The sequence below is a fragment of the Thalia democratica genome, chromosome 5 (genome assembly GCF_965202585.1).
Source record: "Thalia democratica chromosome 5, ktThaDemo2.hap1.1, whole genome shotgun sequence".
Lineage (NCBI taxonomy): Eukaryota > Metazoa > Chordata > Thaliacea > Salpida > Salpidae > Thalia > Thalia democratica.
The window spans coordinates 49867533-49886960 of record NC_139169.1 but is presented as its reverse complement, the minus strand read 5'-3'; the positions used below and the strand labels follow the sequence as shown (position 1 = coordinate 49886960).

At 25.5% G+C, this 19428-nt stretch overlaps 1 protein-coding gene across 2 annotated transcripts in view; it reads right to left on the bottom strand.

Annotated features, from left to right (window-relative positions):
- Nucleotides 1–314: 314 nt before the first annotated feature.
- The window catches only part of LOC145835680 (protein zer-1 homolog), a 37959-nt gene continuing 18845 nt past the window's right edge, over nucleotides 315–19428 (bottom strand). Inside the window, exons 15-23 of one of the 2 annotated variants that reach the window (XM_082943374.1) lie at nucleotides 18363–18465; nucleotides 18081–18181; nucleotides 17257–17364; nucleotides 15347–15403; nucleotides 13837–13904; nucleotides 5687–5872; nucleotides 5516–5610; nucleotides 1206–1302; nucleotides 315–1070 (exon numbers count right to left, since the gene is read on the bottom strand). In XM_082943374.1, the coding sequence (XP_082799500.1) occupies nucleotides 998–1070; nucleotides 1206–1302; nucleotides 5516–5610; nucleotides 5687–5872; nucleotides 13837–13904; nucleotides 15347–15403; nucleotides 17257–17364; nucleotides 18081–18181; nucleotides 18363–18465 (888 nt within the window). In that variant the 3' untranslated portion in view covers nucleotides 315–997. Of the gene's footprint in view, nucleotides 1071–1205; nucleotides 1303–5515; nucleotides 5611–5686; nucleotides 5873–13836; nucleotides 13982–15346; nucleotides 15404–17256; nucleotides 17365–18080; nucleotides 18182–18362; nucleotides 18466–19428 lie in introns of those variants that run through there. The other variant, XM_082943375.1, reaches the window with a different exon arrangement.

Below are 19428 nucleotides of genomic sequence, written 5' to 3'. Positions count from 1 at the left end.
GAGGGTAAGAGGTTATAGTGATCGTAATAGTGATAGTAAAAAATAAATAAAAAATGCAAAACATATTTAAAACAAATTTAAATATGTTTTGCATTTAAAAATAAAGAAAAAAAATCGGGAGGATTTTGAACGCGGGTGAACTTTGATAGTATACCACTTTCACAGTGCTAGATAACAGAGTACTGGCTTAAAAGTTATTATTTAGTAAGAAATTTACAAAAAAAAAAAACTGATCTAATATTTTGCCAATAATGCATTGATTTTAGTAAAATTAAGGTAACAAAGACAAAATGCCTAGTTAAAAAAAAATGCACAATTTCATAATCAACTAAAAAAGCTTCAAAAAATATGATTCTTAAATTACTTATAGAATCTCAAAAATTTTATTTGTACTAACCAGCTTGATATTTTGTCAGTGTTCTTCACTATATTAAAAATAAAGCTCTATAATCAAATATTAAGAAAGGAAATCTCATAGTTTAATGCTAAACAAAAATTTTTTTTTTAATATTTCACACATTCAAACAGACAAAACTGAAAATTTATCAATATTGCCAAAAAAAACTGATTTAGCCTGTTGCGTATAAACCCTGTTTAGATTTTTAAAATACAAACAAAATATAAGGATATCATAGCACAAAAAGTAAATATCAATTAGTAGTTTAAAAAAATCTATTTATTCACTGGACTTGTATATGTATATTATAAAACATCTTAATTTGAAAACAACGGTTTCAAAAATAGTCTTGTGGTAAAAAAATACTATTAAATTTATTAAAAAAATTAAGATAATGTAAAACCTAAGACTGGCTGTGCGTGAGAATTAAAAAATATTACAATAAAGTTTACAGAACTCAGTTGTATTTTATACAAAGTTAGACTAAAAGTCGAACTTATTATAAAAACTAAAAATAGCTGGCAGCAAAAAGTATATTTGAACTAAGAAAAACAACATGTAAAGCAGGCAATCTATCATTTTCAGTAAAAAATAAAATTCTTAAATTACGTCTTCTCCTATTTGAAAGTTATCTGGTTGACGATAGTTTTGCAGCAGCATTCTTATCACTTCCCTGTGACAATTAAAACATAAACCACACGTTAGCTATATTAAGTTTTTTTTTAAATTGGACAAAAATAAAACGTAAATACTGAACTGTGGTAGAAAAAAACATTTTTAAGAAACTTTTAATAACAATTCAACTTACTTAGCATTCACTAAAGTTTGTGAGAGAAAGTTTTCAGGTGTTATTCTTTCAAGGATTTCGATTGCGTTTTCTCGTTCTAATATTCTTTTGTAATCACCTGTTGTAAGATTATTAATTGGATGCATAGCTTTTTCAAACTTTCTAGGTTAGAAAGATACAGTATAAATAAAAATAAATTTGCACATATTTAAAATAAACGAGATTTAATACAATCTTATGAGTGTCTTTTCCATAGTTATAATTAACTTAAATTTTAGTTTTAGTTAACTATTCAATAGGTGTAAATACCCATAAGTATAAATTGTTTGTCTATTGTGTTTTGTACAGTTATTTAGTTTAAATATTGCCTCATATTTAAAACAGTGTGTTTTAATAAACTTTAAGTGTAAAAATGTACTTTTAGTTTTTTTTAGATCTTATTAGGAGAGCTTTCTCTAGACAAAAATATTTTGTAAAGTTATCAGTTTAATAAAAGTAAAGCGCCAGCAAACGTCTATGTTATACAAAAATCTAAGACAGGATTCATTCAAAAACATTTTTTATAAAAGCAAACAACAAATAAAATCGATTTCGGCTAACGCTTATCAACTACTTTTATTAGCAACTAATTTTAAGATTAAATTTTGAGGAAATAAATAGTTATTGGTTATATCAGAAAAAACAATCAATTAACACTAATTAGCATAATTGAGCAAAAATTAATTAGACATTCACTATTCATAAATACATATTTAAAATAGTTGATCAGTAATTTAACTAAGATAAGCAACAATAACAAAACAAACATTAAAATAAGCGACAAAATTCGAATAAAACCAAATAAAATTTAAAACTTTATTCTGTTTTAATTTATAACAATTTATAAAGATTAGAATTATAAACGTATTGTTGCTTGCACAAATTAGGTTTGAACGTTTTTATAAATAAAGATTGTAAAACACTTAGGTGATAATCATTACGAGCTTTACTTATAACTGAAAAATTACTATCACTATAGTTCTTCGCATAATCTGAATTGTTTAATAAGTGTTCGGCAATCGCCGATGATCTGTTAGATGATTTTTTTAAAACCCGTGTCCATCCAATTTCTGAGGGATTTTAAAACATGGATGGACACGGGTTTAAAAAAACCAAAAAGTACATTAAAGGTGAGAAATTTTTATGATACCTTAAAACTCAAAAACATGTAATTAGATAAAGTAATTTAATCAGTAGTTGTAGTATAACAATAAAACGTAGTTAAACTGAGTTTTTTTTTTACTATTCAAAAGTATAATTTATACAATATTGTTTAATTAAACTTAGTAGTTATATTTTTTTTACTAATATTTTTTCCTATTACGCATGTGATTACTTTATGATTACTCTGTAACTATAACAAAAACAAATTATAGTGTGTTATAGAATAGGGATAGTTTTTTTTATATGTCGGGGGTGGTCGGAATTTGAGTTAGTAAAATTAATTAAACAATTTGGTTTTCGGTAAGGACGAAAAGTACCATTATGTAGGTTTAAGGTGACATCTAAAAAATCAGCCACTTGATTACCTAGATCTAACGTAACTTTGAAAGCTATATCTGACATTACCTTGAACACTTGTTTACTTGTTCTGTCGTACACGACAGGTTTTGCTAGATCTATGACACCTAACTCATCGTCTCTATATAAACCAAAGTTATTGAAAACATTTCCCAGTTTACTGAGGATATATAATCCGACGAGATCGCAAATCTCTGCACCAAGGAAACTTTCCATAGGTACATTGTAAAAAGTATTTATTCGTTAACCCACTGAAACATATGTTGGTACAATAAAAGAAGATACTGTATAATTTTTATTATCATATATTCCAGTGAACTTGTTTCACTAGGATCTTTTGTTAACAGACACTTAAATTTATGTTTTAAATACTTATATTTTGTAACTATCTTATCTTACTAGTTGTAAAATCTCTTGTTAGCTTTGTACTCTACTGATTAGAATTGTTCGAAATATATTTAGTTAACTGAAATGTGTTTGTTGTTTATCTTATTGTATAATTATTAATCAGTAATGTATTAATATATAAAAAAGGGGAACGGGTCTAAATTGCGCGAAGACAAAATTTCACGAGGTTATTAAATTGCACGTGGGGACTAAATTGCACGAAGATACATTTGCACGAAGACTAGTTTGCACGCGGGCACAAAATTACACGAGGGGACAAAATTGCACGAGTTACAATTTTGCACGGAAACTCAATTTTGCAAGACAGACAGTTTTGCACGGAGGGTCAATTTTGTACAAAAAAATACTAATTTAAGATAAGTAAATAAAACATATATTAAAACCTTTATATTTTATATAAAAAAATAATAAGCATGTATTAGTGTAATTAATTTTAATTTAATTAAGTTTATATTAGTTTTATTTATATATTGTTTTAAATTTATTTAGCTTTTTATGTTTGAAAACTAAGAAAAAAATAAATAATAAAAATAAAACTAGAATTTTATTATAATAAAAATAACCCTTATTAAAAAATAAACATGTATTGATGTAAAATTAAATTAAAATTATACTAAACTTCAATATGAAATAAAACAAGATTAAAAACAAATAAATAATATTTACATGGGTAGGTGTTAAAATTTCACGAAGATACTTTTGCACAGAAAAAAACAAGCATGCAACATAGTGAGACAATTAGATAAATTTAGAAAGGAGAAAATCCGTCTGATGAAGTTTTTATTGTGCATTGTACAGAAAGTTCTGTTATGGCTGTGTACTTTCATAAATTATACCTAAAATGTCCCGCGCAATTTAGACAGCTACTCATAAAAAAGTAAACTTTAGCTAATTATTTTCCCTGAATATGATGTATACAGATCTAACTAATCTATAAAAATAATTGTAAAACTATATTTTTTATTCAAATACCAATTGAAACATAATATAACTATAACTCTTATTTTAATAAATTTATTTTCTTGTTTAAAGCTTTTCGAATCTTATCTAAAGTTCTTGTTCAAAAGTTAAACAAAATTTAAAACAATTTTGAAGATTGTTGAAAATTTTGAATTTAAATCAATTTTACAAAATTAAACAGTATTATTAAAAAACAGGCTATTAATATACTTAATACATGAACTACATTATATATTACTTATTAATCTATAGTTGAAGCAATACAATATAGTTAATTTAAAGCAGGGTTTACAAAAAAATTTATTTATATGGCCCCCATTAAAGAAATAAAAAAGCTATGGCCCCCACAATCAAGATTTCTTAGAAACTACCCTTAAATACAATCTACTGAGGTCTTATGGCACTTAAGTTACAAATGTTACAGAAGTTACAAATAATTTATGAAATACTTATAACTAACGTATATTCTTTAGATATAAATTATAACACACTTAAATTCAATGTAAAGTACTTCATCAATAAAACAATAATTATAATTAGCCTGAAAGAAACTATAATAAATCAATACACAAGTAAAATCTATAAAAAGTATTAACAACTGTAAGGAGACTAACAGTCTTGACGAAATAGTCGTTACAAGAAGGAACTCATGGTATTTTATTCTTGGATCGATATTCTTAAATTCGTAGCTTCTTCACTAGATATTAAACTTAACTTAATGATGCGTTGATCATGCGAACTTCATTTGATGATCGTAACTTAGCAACACACTGCAGAGCGGGATGTAACACTAACGCATACTTAAAAGACAAACGCCGATATATACGCATTCAAAGAATTTTAACTCTTTCAAATAAATAAAAGAGTTTGTTTTTATTTGTCAAAACGTCCGAAAACTTAGAAAAGGTTATTTTTATATCTGTTTCTAGTTTTAAAATAAATTCTTTATAAAAACTATAAAATAATGCATATCATCGGCACACCATAATATCTAGTATAAATTTTAAAACTAACCTTAAATACGCCTAATACTTTTTTATTTTACACTTCATCATCAACTCAAGAATATCTAGTGTAAGTTTCAAATTATGGCCTTTTGGCTCCTAATTTTACAGCTTATGGGCCCCTAAATAACTGAAATTTTCCCATAACATCTAGTAAAGTTTCAAAACTACCCTTATTTTTTATTTATTATCAATTCCAGAATATCTAATGTAAGTTTTAAATTATGGTCTCATAGCCCAACTGTGGCCCCTCAAGTTTCTGAAATGGCCCACTATGGAAGACCCTGAATTTATGACTTTTTAGATTAATAATGATAATTTTTTTTAACTAACACGTAAATATATGACTTAAAATAAACAGTAATACACTTCAGGAACAGGAAGTAAACAACAACAAACCGTCAAACTTTACTAGATTACACAAAGCCCATACAGCCCAATGGGCAGCTTCTTTGACACCACAGTGAACTAGTCTTAAGATTGGTAAAAAAGATCTGTTGCAAAAAAAAAAAAGCTTACAAAGCTATAACTTAAATATTTACACAAATCGCTTTATATGTTGACACTGACCTGTAGTTTATATGCCTTCGCGCGTTAATGTCCCATGAGTCAACAGCTTGTTGAACGGCCATTGCTACTTGTTGTTTAGGAAAAAACCATATTCTGTCAGGGTCTGACAAAAGATGCGACAAAGTACCACAAGCATGGTATGATAACTCAATATCATTCGATCCTGGGTGTGAAGTAGCCCAATCACTGTTTTGTTATATAAAAGTGTAATAACCGCCATAACAAACACTGTACATAGATTTATAATTTTAATACCAATTAATAGTATTCTAATTATTATAACTGTTATTCATAAATATAAAAATTATAAACATTCTTTAGCTTGTAATAGTATGATCAATTAAGAGTAAAAACTTAACAAATTAACAACTAAAGACATACTAATTTGGACTAGCTTATAATAACTTTAAGCACCACATTCTAGGTTGTGTTTATTTGACGTTATACTTAAAAACTATAACATAAAAAATATTTTTTTTAAATATTAACTTGAACCTAAAAATTAAGCAACGGATATTTTAACGACACTATGAATAAAACCATTAACAAAAACACGGTGAAAGTCTGCAGAGCAGAAGCCTGGACTTTCGTATGCCGTTTCAAGTTGACAAGCTCAAGTTTAACAAAAGGGTTGATCATGCCAATTCCTAATAAGGAAGAAACCGGTCTCAGTCTACCGAAAGCTTGTGGTCGGATGATCGAGCTGGTATGATCAACCCTTTTGTTAAAATAAGGTTTAAAATGTTAATTTAAATAAACTTGCTTAAATTCAAGACTATGATCTTTGAAAATAATATAAAAAGAAAATAAAACAAAAACTCCTATATAATAAACAACATTTTTTCTACAGACTACATTAAAAAACTTTTTAGTGAGTTAAAACTAAAAAGGCATTTTCTATAAATTTAAGTAGCGTAAACTTAGAATTTTAAATTTAGTTTGAATATCTAAAATATTAAACTTTTATCATGTACTATACTTTCTTATGAATTTATATAAAAAATAACCAAGCATTTTTTATTTCGTATTAAAATGTACTTTTACTTATTAGTTTCAACTAAAAAATCTTAACTATACTTTCATGCGTTGTTAATACTCTTACTAAATAAGCAAAAAGGAAAGTGACTAATTAAAACAAGGAAAAATACAACAAATCATTCTTAGTTTTCGTGATGTGGTTAACATAGATCTACTAATAACATCACTTAATTACAACAAGTTTTGATCTGACCACAAGCTCTTAGTAACCTGCAAACTATATTTTATTCTTAACCATACTTATCAGTCAATCGTAACCAAAAGTACTTTTAAGAACGTTACTACAAACAGCAATGATGTTTTACAACGAAGCTACTTTTTTCTGGTATAATAAGTGACGTCGGCATTGTCGAATTGACGTAAAAATATTGTTAATTGAGCTTTAGCAAGACAGCTGGTAACTTTTTCTATGGACCGCCAAAAAAAAGTACAAGCTGTCTTGCTAGAGCGCAATGTATTACAGGTTAAACCGCAATTAGACAAGGCTGGCGTCACTAACATACCATCAAACTGGTCGGCTAATGGTTTGACAATCGAGGTTGTATGGTCAAAACTTGTGGCAAACTAAAAAAGTCCAGAATTAAGAAAACTTTCATATATTTTTTCTATATTTTAAATTGCTAAATAACTAGTCCAAAGTTTCATAATATTTTAACAACAACAAAAAACTTTTTAGTACAAATAATATTTTTTGGATTTCGTTAATTTATGTACTTTTAACAAATAATAACTAAGGTACCCCTCAATTTTGTAGTAGAGCTTTGTTTTCAGCGTAACAAATGATACAAAAGAAAATTAAAAAATGAGCTTCCCAGCTGTTATTAAATTTGAACTATTAACACTTGAAAATTTTATCTATGACTATTTCTTAAGGTAAAAATTTTATTTATTTCAAGTTTTCTTTAATCTTCTGCTACTAAATTTCTTTACTATTGGCTTCTAACTAATAATTAAGGATATAACTTGATACTTCACTTAGCTAGTCTATAAGCAGTAAGCAATTAACGATAAAGCACTCAAATTTTATTATACTAAGTAAACAAAATTAGGATTAAAAAAAAAGAACATTCACACTTTATACAGTTTTAGAGTTAGGTAGCTTAAACGGGCATTTATGAATTGGGGTTACTTTCGTTTATCGATAGCTCATCTTCGAAACAATGTTCAGGTTTAAGGGAACAATCACTTCACGTATAAAGACTTAAGGTTGCCTGGGTTGGACAACAAAAATTACTCAACAGTCGATACTAGGTTGTTTAGTAAATCGAGCAGACGGAAATTGAATGTTTCTGAATTCGATTACACTGTTTAACTTACAGTGAAAGCGTGCAAAATACATTCCAGAATAAAAAAACGCGCGAAAATGCAAAGTGCACTTGCTTAAAAAACATCGACAACGATAATCTAAAACCTACAAAAACAAAAACCTCCTTTGTAATCTAAAAACTGCGACGACTTCCTCCAAAGACGCTCTCAGCTTTTTATACCGTTTTTGCAATAGTATAACTCTTTTTTTTTTAAGTTTGTAAGAACTAGACAAAGCAGATATGATTACATTTAACTTTTCTTCAATTTTGTGCATTTCAAACTTTTATAATTTATTGTGATGAAAATGGTAAACTTCATTGCTTTAAGACTCGTGAAATATGTTCATAGTTTAAGAATTGGACATATAATGTTAAATTTCGAATGTTACAAATTAGCCAATAAGAACGCAACGTGTTTAAAAGCTAACCTAATTAGATCGCGTTGCGTATAAAGTTCATTTAAGTATGCTATTCAAGCACTCAATAGTGATATAGAGCCACTTTTTTTTATTCTATCAACTAAGGAAAATTGAATTTGTAGAAGCAGAAGTACTTGTCTTGGAGTCAATGTTGAACATTAGTTAGACTTTTATTGTTAGAGGTTGACATTTAATTATTGGTATTTTCAGTGATTAAATATTAAGTATTTAATTATATAATAGCTTTCATGGAAAACTTTTGGTTGAAATTTAAAAATTTATTTCTAATTTTAGTGATACAGTTTTAAAATATCTTTTTCTCAAACTTAATTTATTTTTAAGGTCATTTTAAATATCTTTCAAAGGTAATATTTTATATTGAAAGTAAAGTGTTATTTTATTATTTGAAGATTAGTTTTAAACCAGAAGATCCATACACACATGTTGTGTTTAGTCATTCTAAATTAATCTCAAGCAGTTGATATTTAGTATTTATAATACAATATAACAAAAACAATTTTCGCATTAACTTCTTTTATTGAATTGACAAATGTTTCTGTTTGTTAAAGAAGCTTATACTTTGATTTGTAATTTTAATTTGTATTTTACTTAACTTTTATTATAAATTAGATTTAATGATTACATATATTATATAGTTTTATGAGAGTCGGATTTAAAATAATGTATTGTATCTATCATTAACTATTAATCTATTGTCATCGTGATTATCTTTAGTAAACACCCATATAAACCTAAATTACCTTCTACTCTTTTCTTACAGTGTTTATTTTTTAACAGAGCTCCGTAGAAGTTTGTTAACTTCTAAACACACAGAAACATATGTTAGTTTAATAAAGAAAGCGTACTGTGAAAATTTGTTATTATATATTCCAGTGAACTTGCTTCGCTAGTAACTCTTTTAGAAAACAATTAACTTTAAATGTTGAATGTTTAAATTTAATAAATAATTCTAAATTAAAGTACTACGAAATGTTATATACTTATGATTTAATTGATTAGATCTAAATCACAATTAAAATAAAGTAAAATACAAAGTAAAAACAACTGTTTACATCAAAGTCCAAAAAGCAACTAAATATAAAAATAAAATTCCTGTCAAGTAATTTAAATTTCGATTAAAAATAAAAAGATTTATATAAAACTTCTCAAATCAGTCCAGAACACGGTCAATTTATTACTTGTGATTTTTTCCCCTGCATCAATAGTTACAAAAAATCAAACAATGGTTTAAAAAATCTACAAGTTTAATGCTTACTAGTTTAGTTCAAAACTCTTTTAGACAACAGCCCGTCGTCAGTGAACTTATGTTTAACTTAAAGAACTAAAACACATTAATGCAACTAAGTAAATAAATTGAAAAACTATATTATGACGTAGTAATTCAAAACTGTGTATAAAACCAAACTTTTTAAAGCTAGAAGATTTTTTACATTATAATGATACTTTTGTATTAAAACTAAATCCAAATGAACTGAATATAAAAACAAACACTTTTCCGATATAAACTTTAAATAAAAAACTTTTTTAGTAAGGAACTGTTTAATGCAAGCTATTGTTAATAAATAGTTACTGTTATCGGTGAAATAAAGATAAAAAACCTTTCCCAAACAATACTTAAAGTTATTACAAAAACCTATATTAATTAGAACTTATTAACCATATTAACTGTTAATATAGGTTTTTGTAATTACTCTAGGTTTGTTATTATATTCAGTTCATTTTGATTTACTTTTACATACAAAAATATGGGTGGCTTGGCGTTTAGCCAACAGATCCTTCGCTCTACTGAGCACAAAAGATAGCTTTTTTAATGAAGTAAAATCATTCAACCGTATAAATTGATGCTAATAGCTAAACAGTAAAACACAACATAAATTTTTGAGTGAAACAATAAAATCTTATAATATTTGAAGTTATAAACAGTAGTAATGACACAGTTAACAGCACATAGATAAATAAAATTGATGTTAGCCTAATCTAAGAATGTCATAAAAGTGTGAATATTATAGTACTTTTAGTTGAAATTCTCATTATTTATAATGATATTTAGTTAATATATATCCCAGATTATATATAGTTAATAAATTTAGTTAATATATAACATTTAAAAGCTTAAGGTATATACCATAAAAGATTTTTTATTGTAAAAAACTTTAGTTATTGATAGTGATTAGTTAAATAGCTTTATATGAACTCTGTTCTGCCAAAGTTTCAAATTTTTGTATTTATTCCAACAGACTTATAGGAAACACTTGGGTTTTTATTTAACACCTAGTGTTAAATTTTCTTTACAAAATTGATTGAACCCTCCCTATAATAGTCTTAGTAACATTTTGTTTGTTTCATTGCTCATACAGTTTAAACTACCTTTATGAAATCATTTGAAGTATATTGCTTTAAAAAAGATGGAGGATATCTATTTTTAGTGAATTTTAAATTTTAGTAAGTTAATTTCAATTAGCCCTGTTTTATAACAGCAGAGCTAATTTGATTTCTTTACTAACTTTTTTTTTAAACAAATTTTAAAGAAACAATAAGTTTAGACTCAAAAACATTTTGAGTCAAAGGGTGATTACCAGCAGATGTGGGCCCACAGATCACAAATTAATGCTAAAAAACATGACCGTACTTGAATTTGAGCTCACACAGGTGATATTATGCTGATTTTGAGCCCTACGCTACAACCGCTCGGCTATCAGGGCTTTTTGAATGCCTCATATTTAGCTTTATAAATTTTAGAAATTTTTCACAAATTTCTGCGCTGCAATTATATTCTTAGATGTAAGTTCAAGAAATATATGCTAAAACAATTAACTATATGTCTATTTTGCTAATATAACTAAAAAACAAAACAAAATATTAATTCATAAAACAAACATAAGATACAAACTTATTTATTTTTTAAATAATTTGTATAGAACAACATTAAAGTCGTTTTAAATGTTCTTCTGTGGTTGTTTAAGCCTCAAGTTCATTTATTGTAATTTTTTTTATTAAACATGCCAAACTTACATTTTTTAACTAGTTCTCTAATTTATGTGAAAAAAACCTCTACTTAGGACGTTTTAAAAGTTTTTTTGTATTTATTTTCACCTAAAAGTTTGTACTTTGTAAGATTATCTTTTTTATAACTACTTACCAAACCATTTTAAATTGTTAATTGTCATATAAAATTATATTACCTATACAAACTGTTACTAAGTTTAACTACTGAACGGATTATTAGACTATCTGAATTGTAATATGAGTTGTCAATAAGGATTGTATGCAGAAATTTCTATGAAAAGTTATATTCTTTGTTAAGTACAGTAATTGATTTTTTTCATAAAACTTTGTTTAAAATAAGTTTAAAGACGCTTTAATTGTGTTTTTGTTACTGTTAAAAAGTTTATTTATTGTAAGTTTATATACTATACCTGCTTAAACTAATTTTTTATTATTTTTTGTAATTTTTGTATAATTCTACATAAGAAGTTTTATAAGTTTTCTAATTTATGTACTAAAACAATATTTTAGAATTTTGGATGCTATAACTTTGTTTTCGTGTCTATTAAACCTTAAAAGTACATTTGTTTTCATATTCTCTACTTAAACTGCCTATAAAGCTATGCCTCGACCAATTACTAATATTAAATATGATCAAAAGGGTTCTACTAAGGACGTTTAAACGGTTTTTTAGGTTTATTTTAAGTGAAAGACTAATTATTGAAAAAAGTTAATTGAAATTGTTAAAATTATTACTTATAACTACTAAAATGAGTTCTAGTTACTACATTAAAATTTTTTTTTTGTTTTTATTTTAAACATAAATTAAATAGTATTATTTTTTATTTAAAATTGATCAAATTCCAACCTTTTAATCTATAAATTTGTTTTATTACATTTCAACAGTTTCTTTTTTGTTTTAAGAGAAAAATTATATTAGTTTACCATTTTAAAACATTTTTACATCTTAAAGTCTATATTCTTTTAAATATACAATTTATTATTATTCTCTTAATAAGTAAATGCTACTTTTTATTAGTTTATATAAAAATATAAACAATTTATAAATTAAAATATGTTAAAATAATCCCTTTGCTTTTCTTTTAACTTAAAAAGAATAATACTTTAATTTATGTTTTTATCAAAAATATGTTTAAAACCGTGTAAATTTAGTTTACATTAAATGTACAAAAATTGTAAAAGTTTTTGTTTAAAACTTTTAAATAACTTTTATAAGTTTTATTAAACAACAATCATTTTATCTTAATATTTAATTTATATATAAAATAATTATTGAATAGGTAAGGTTGATTTTTACATGTAATTTTTCAATAAAATAATATTTATTAAGATATTTTAACCTTAAAAACATAACTAATTTGTACGAATGGCGAAAGTTAGATAAAGTATAGTGTAAGAATACAGGAACAAACACTTGAAAATATGCCCGTTTAAAACTGATATTTAAATTTAATTTTTTCAACTCGCATTGGTTTCATCGCTATTTAACTATTTACACCAATGAACTTTCATATTAGACAACTGTAAGCTTTTTTTAAACGTTGAACACTCTGTTGAAAAAAGCTATCTTTTGTGCTCAGTAGAGCGAAGGATCTGTTGGCTAAACGCCAAGCCACCCCAAAAATATCATTATAATGTAAAAAATCTTCTAGCTTATGCTTTAAAAAATTTTGTTTAAAACAGTTTTTAATTATTACGTCATAATATATATTTTTACTTAGTAGCACTAATGTGTTTTAGATCTTTTATTAAACATAAGTTCACTGAAGACGGACTGTTGTCTGAAAGAGTTTTGGACTAAACTAGGATAACTTAAATACTTTAATGTATGCATTAAACTTGTTTATTTTTTAAGCCATCGTTTGATTTGATTAAAAATTACGTCACTATACTATGTTTAAAAAATATTCTTAGGAAATCATTTATTAATGAAGTTTATACAATTATTACATATGCATAAAATACATTAAGGACTTATGTTTAATTTAGATGTAAAGTAATAAGGTAGCTAATATTTAAATTAAACATAAGTAAGTTATATATCTTATTATGAAATAACTGCTCAAATCAACTTATAGCTTGGATAAAATTATAGAAAATAACACTACTTTGTAAAACAACGAAAATAACCACTCTAAAAGATTTATTAAAAAATTTGATAAAAACAATTTTTTCAAATGTCATCAGCTCAAATATACTAACAGCTAAGAAGCTAACTTTTTGTGCTATTTTTTTGTATGAATACCACGCTGAAAAACTTTTACAAAGCTTAACTTTAATGTCGGGGTACAGGATTTACTCTAATAATTACACAAAAATTAAAAGCAAAGAAAAAAAAATGTAACAATTAACAACTAACATGAGTAATTTAATAATTTTGGGATCCATAAAGTAATCTCTCAGATAATGAACTTCAGCTATATTTCCCTTATAAAAGCAAATTATTTTTTGTTGTAGCAATTACTTGAATTGAAAGAGTATAACTTTTTCTTAATTTGCTTGAACTATTTTATAAATTTAAGCTTACAAAAGAAATAATATGTAACTAAAAAATACCAATTACTTATTATAATGAACAGTTAATGATAAATTTATATTATTTAAAGTTTTTCTTAGATAAACATATTTCTACTCACTGAGTAATTAAAAGTAAACAAGTTTTTATACCTTAAGATCTACTTTATTTTCTTTCTCAGATGACCTCAGGAACTTATCAACACAAGCAGGTATTTGTTTCTTGGCCGTTTTCTTAAGCTGTCTTGTTGTTAGACCGATATAACTAGTCATCCAAGTTTGGTAAAAACATAGTTATATAACAAACTAATTGCTATTGTAACAATAGTTATATCGGTCGAACAAAAAAAGACAGCATGAGAAAGGGTTCAAGGAACATATACTTGCTTGTGTTGGTAAGTTTTTGAGGTTATCTGAGAAAGAAAAAGAAAAAATATATGTTGAAATTATAAATGTGGTAAAAAAAATTGCAACTGCTGAACATTTAATGAATAATCAAAGTTGTGCGGAAAATTTCAACTTTGAACGATTTAAAATCATTTAAAGATATTATGACATTTTTCACTTAATTAAAATTAAGGCTATCTGTATTTCAAATAGAAAACTTACTTTTTGTAGGCAAAAATAATTTGATTATGGTGTTGCTTTACTTATGATTGACAATTTTTAGTGTTTATATTTTATCAACTTCATCTTAATAAAACTTTTGATTAATTTTGTGTTATTAACTTTGTATTTAATTAAGATTTGTTAATTATGATTACTACCATTACTCTCTAAGTTTAAATTTATCTGTTATTTGTTGCTATGTATCTACTGACGAGAATAGTGTGAATATATTTGGTTTATTGCATTGAGTGTGTTTAGTTTACTATTTAAAAAAATTGGTTGGACCTCAAATGTTTGCACTCTTGATTTATATTAAGACCTTAACTAACTTTTATGTGCTTTGTAATTTTCTAATAAAACAATATAAACGAAAATTTAGACTTCTATTTAAACTTATATTAAATGATAAGGGTAACATTTAAAACTGAAAAACGTTTAAACACAAACTGTCATGACACTACTCAATTAGAAAAAACTTCAAACTTCAAAACTTATTTGACAGAATGTGCCTTTTTATAACTTTTAGGAAAATTTAAATCTGCTCAGCTTCCACATTGAAAAGATATACAAATTAATATAATTCTTAAGTTAATGGTTTTACTGAAATAATAACTGGTAAGAATAAAATTATGTTTAAAGTTAAGTAACGTAGTTAAACATTAATATAACTTAGATTAACAGATAAAAAATTATATAGAACAGAAAGTTAAAAATAACTTTTATTCTACAACAATATTTAAACTAACTACTAATCCTATTGCTGATTTTCGCAACTCATCTCTTTCGAATACTTCAAAGCATTTCTAATAAATATTAGATGTTTAAATATAAATTTAATAAGAGCTAAGCTATCACTACTATTTCTGTTTATTTATTGTCTAATTTTGAGCCCAAGCTTATAAAAGAATACTGAAAAGTAAAACTAATTTTATATAACAAAATTTCACGAAACTTAGTTAATATTTTTTAAATAAATATACAAATAACGAGATACTAAAATAAAGTTAAAAATTTAAAACAAAATATTTAAAAAAAACTTAAATATAAAGATATAATTAAATATAGTAAACTAAAAAAAAGTAGTGAAAAATCATTAACAAGGTTATTAAAATTGAGACTATTTTGTTAAAAATATGTTTTCTCCTAGATTTTAAGCATTCTTTCTCAAACATAATGAGTATAATCTTAACTCTGTTAAACAATCCTATTGCAGGATTTGAAAAAAATTTGAATAAAACTTTTTTTCTCAAGTTTTTGTTATATTGTTTTTTTTAATCGTTAAAATAGGAACTATTAAAACCAGGAAGATTTCCTGAAGTTTTAGGTAGTTAGTTTAAAAAATGAAAAAAGGGATGATTTTAAATGAATTTTTGAATTTCCAAACGATAAATTGACCGTGAAAAAGTTATGTTTCATTAGTTTGTATAGGAGTTTTTTATATAAAAATGACTATCTCTAAAGCTAGTTAGAATTTTAGGACTGTATAAAATAAAAATGTATTTTACAACATCAAAACCTTTAAAAAATATGTGACTATGTAATAAAGCGATCGTAAAACCTATCGCTTCGTTTTTAAAACTAGTACACAGGAGTTAATAGTCCAAGTGTAAAAAATTACAAAAGCTTTTCGTGACGCCACAAATCTTATAGAGATAGAAAGAATTATGAAAAAAAGCATGACGTATGTATAAAATAAGTAGAAGTGTTTTTTTTTCAAGGAGCGGTTTTTGTGATTGAAGGAGGATAGAAAAGCAGCTGAAAACTACACCGTCGAGTACAAATTCAAGTTTTTCCGGTCTACGTTGGTAAAAGTAACATAAGGAAATTTTCATATTAATAGTTAGTTAGTTGTATACTTAATTTTTCGTTATAAGGAGAGTTTATACGCGTTTGTTGGCAGCATTTTTTATTGCACAATTATTTTCACTTTCATTTAAATATTATGTCTTCTAACACAATACAGTTAGTTTATTATAAAAATAACTTATATAAGACTTATCTGGCATTCTATATAAACGTCTGTAATAAAAATAAATTAAGCATGTCATCCAAGTGGGTAGCTGTCAAAGTTTCACAAGGGCACAAAGTTACACGAAAAGATTTTTGCACAAGCAGACAGTTTTGCACGGGTTTAATTTTTTTTTTATTAATTTTCTTTTTTTTAATTGGATTTTTCTTTACTATCACTGTTACCCCTAACCTTTACCCTAGGTCGGTAGGTTTTTTGTTTTTCTTTTTAATTAATTTATTTATTCATTTTTTACTTACACTGCTACCCCTAACCCTTACCCTCGGTCAGTTTTTTTTTTCTTTGAGTTTTTTTATTAATTTGTCTTTTATTTATTGTTCTGTTTTTTCTTACACAAATTATTTTCTTTTTTTTCTTACTCTCGTGCAAAATTGACCCTTGGTGCAAAATTGTCTTCGTGCAATTTTGACCCGTTCCCTATCCAAGTACATGTCGATTGGTAATATAAACAAACGTATAACACGGACTCGAGCACGAGAAAAACTTAAATTTCAACATAACAACCTCCTTAACATAACCAACACCAAACTCCCCTAAAGATTGACGTTTATAACTATATTAGTTAATTTAAATAAAGATAAATTAATTAAATCAAATTACACTGATTAAATTTAGTTTTGAACTAACCATCATGATTTTAAGACCTCCTATTTCGACAAACTTTTGACAGTTTTGAGGAGTTTCGTCGCTTATATTCCACAAAACTCCCCAACACAAAATCATTACATCGTCACACTAAAAATTTAAAAGAATAAATTAACAAAGCAACATGAAATTTTTAAACACTTGACAGCATATATAGTAGTATCATGATAAAATTTTGTCAAACTAAATTTTTTTGGAAAAGTTTAAATTAAAATGCATAATAATCAACGTAAACTGATAATCATTTATTCTTTCAAAATTTAATTAGTAAACTAAGTTTCGGTCTGTGTATTGTTTTTGAAAAAAACAAAACCTATAATATTAAATTGATTAATAATAAACTTAATTAATAAAAAATACAATACATCTAAACTAAAACTTATTTGTTTCAAGAAAATATAAGTTTTCTTTTTAAACTTATAGTTATAATACATATATTTTTGGTTTCATTTATAGTTGCACTTTATGAAGAGCTTTAAAAAACAGAGTATCAGCTTTTGTACTTTTAAATAAGTATATAAAGTATTCTTTTATAATTTTAAAATTCCATATAACTCTTTTATAACAACAATTTCAAAATTACTGCAGACTGCTATATTTAAAAAACTCTAACTATGTTATTAATTTAACATTGAGAAAGGTCATCAGTTTTAATAAATTAAATACTTTTTAAATACTAACGAACTTGTTTTGCTCGGATCTTTTATCAAAACTGAAACTTTTTCTAATTTTTTTTAAGTTTATCTGGTCACAAATGAGTTAAAACACTTATCAGAGTAGTTTATTAGAAATCTTTTTTTTCAAACCTTTTTTAAAGTGAGCTTCATGTTTATAACTTCAACAACACTTTGAATAAAAGTTGTACTTGTGATAGCTTGTTTTACATCTCTATCAGCAGGTTGGCATGCTGCATTAAAAACAAGGTAAAATAAAAGTTTGCAAGTCGAATTTTACGAGGTTCATTTTCTATTTGAATTTTAACTTTATACTTTGAAACTAGCCTTACAGGCTTAAACTTCTTTAAATTTTAAAATTATTTTTATAGAGTAGAAATATAACATAAAGTTACTTCTTAAAATTTAACAGACCTATCCAATTGCAAATATGGATACTTATCCTTCCAATTTGAGATTCACTCTCAGCTACCAATAACTTCATCAACTCTCCAATTAAATAATTAAAATCAACACCCTAAAAATTAAGTTGCATAAAAAGAAACAAATGGAATATACAACACTTCATATTAAGAACAACTAATGATCTACCGTATCCGAAAAAAAGGACACATCCAAGTTCAGTTTTTTTTTCTAAATTAAGATTCAGTCAGATCCAGATAATTAAAAGAAAATATTTAATATTTTTATCAAATTATACTTTCTTGTTATAAGTTTTTCAACTCATTAAAATTCTTAAGATGCTCTAGATATTAAATAAATGAAGTAAATAAACTATCTAACGTTTTTTGATTTTCCATTAAATAAACTAAGTTCTAAAATATGTGTGGACAACATAAGAACTTTTTTTTAGTTATAAAAATTGTACTAAACAATTAAAATGAAATAAGTTACAATGAAATTTACAGGTATTTTACAATCAAATTGAGAGTAAACTGTTATTCTAATATCATAATTATAACAATATAATTTGGTGCTTAGAGAAATCAAAAACTCTATAAGTTTTATTTTACAAAATTATAGCGATTCCCGGATACAGTAGATCATTATTGATAATATAACTATATATCAAGAAAGTAGCAGAAAATTTAGATACTGAATATAAATACTCTAAAATTTCAAGTTAATCGTTTGTTAGTGAACGTTCTAGCTGGTTATATATAAAAAACAAAATTTCACAATACTCTTTTTTTACTGAACTAACATGTAGCTGTGGGTTAGCAAGTTAAAACACAGAAACATATGTTAGTTCGATATTGAATACAGCTTTTTTAGAAGAATTTCTTTAAATTGTCATGTAATATTATTCAGGGTATGTGCGCAAAATTTTTTTCATTTAGCCTGACTGAGACCAATTTAGCCTGACATTTTTTCAAAGTAAAGAAAATCCCCTTTAGAAGTCATTTTAGGTAATGGGGGGGTCTTGATTAGTACTATTGTAGTCTCTGACTTCAACCAGCTTTATCTCAAAAATGTTTTT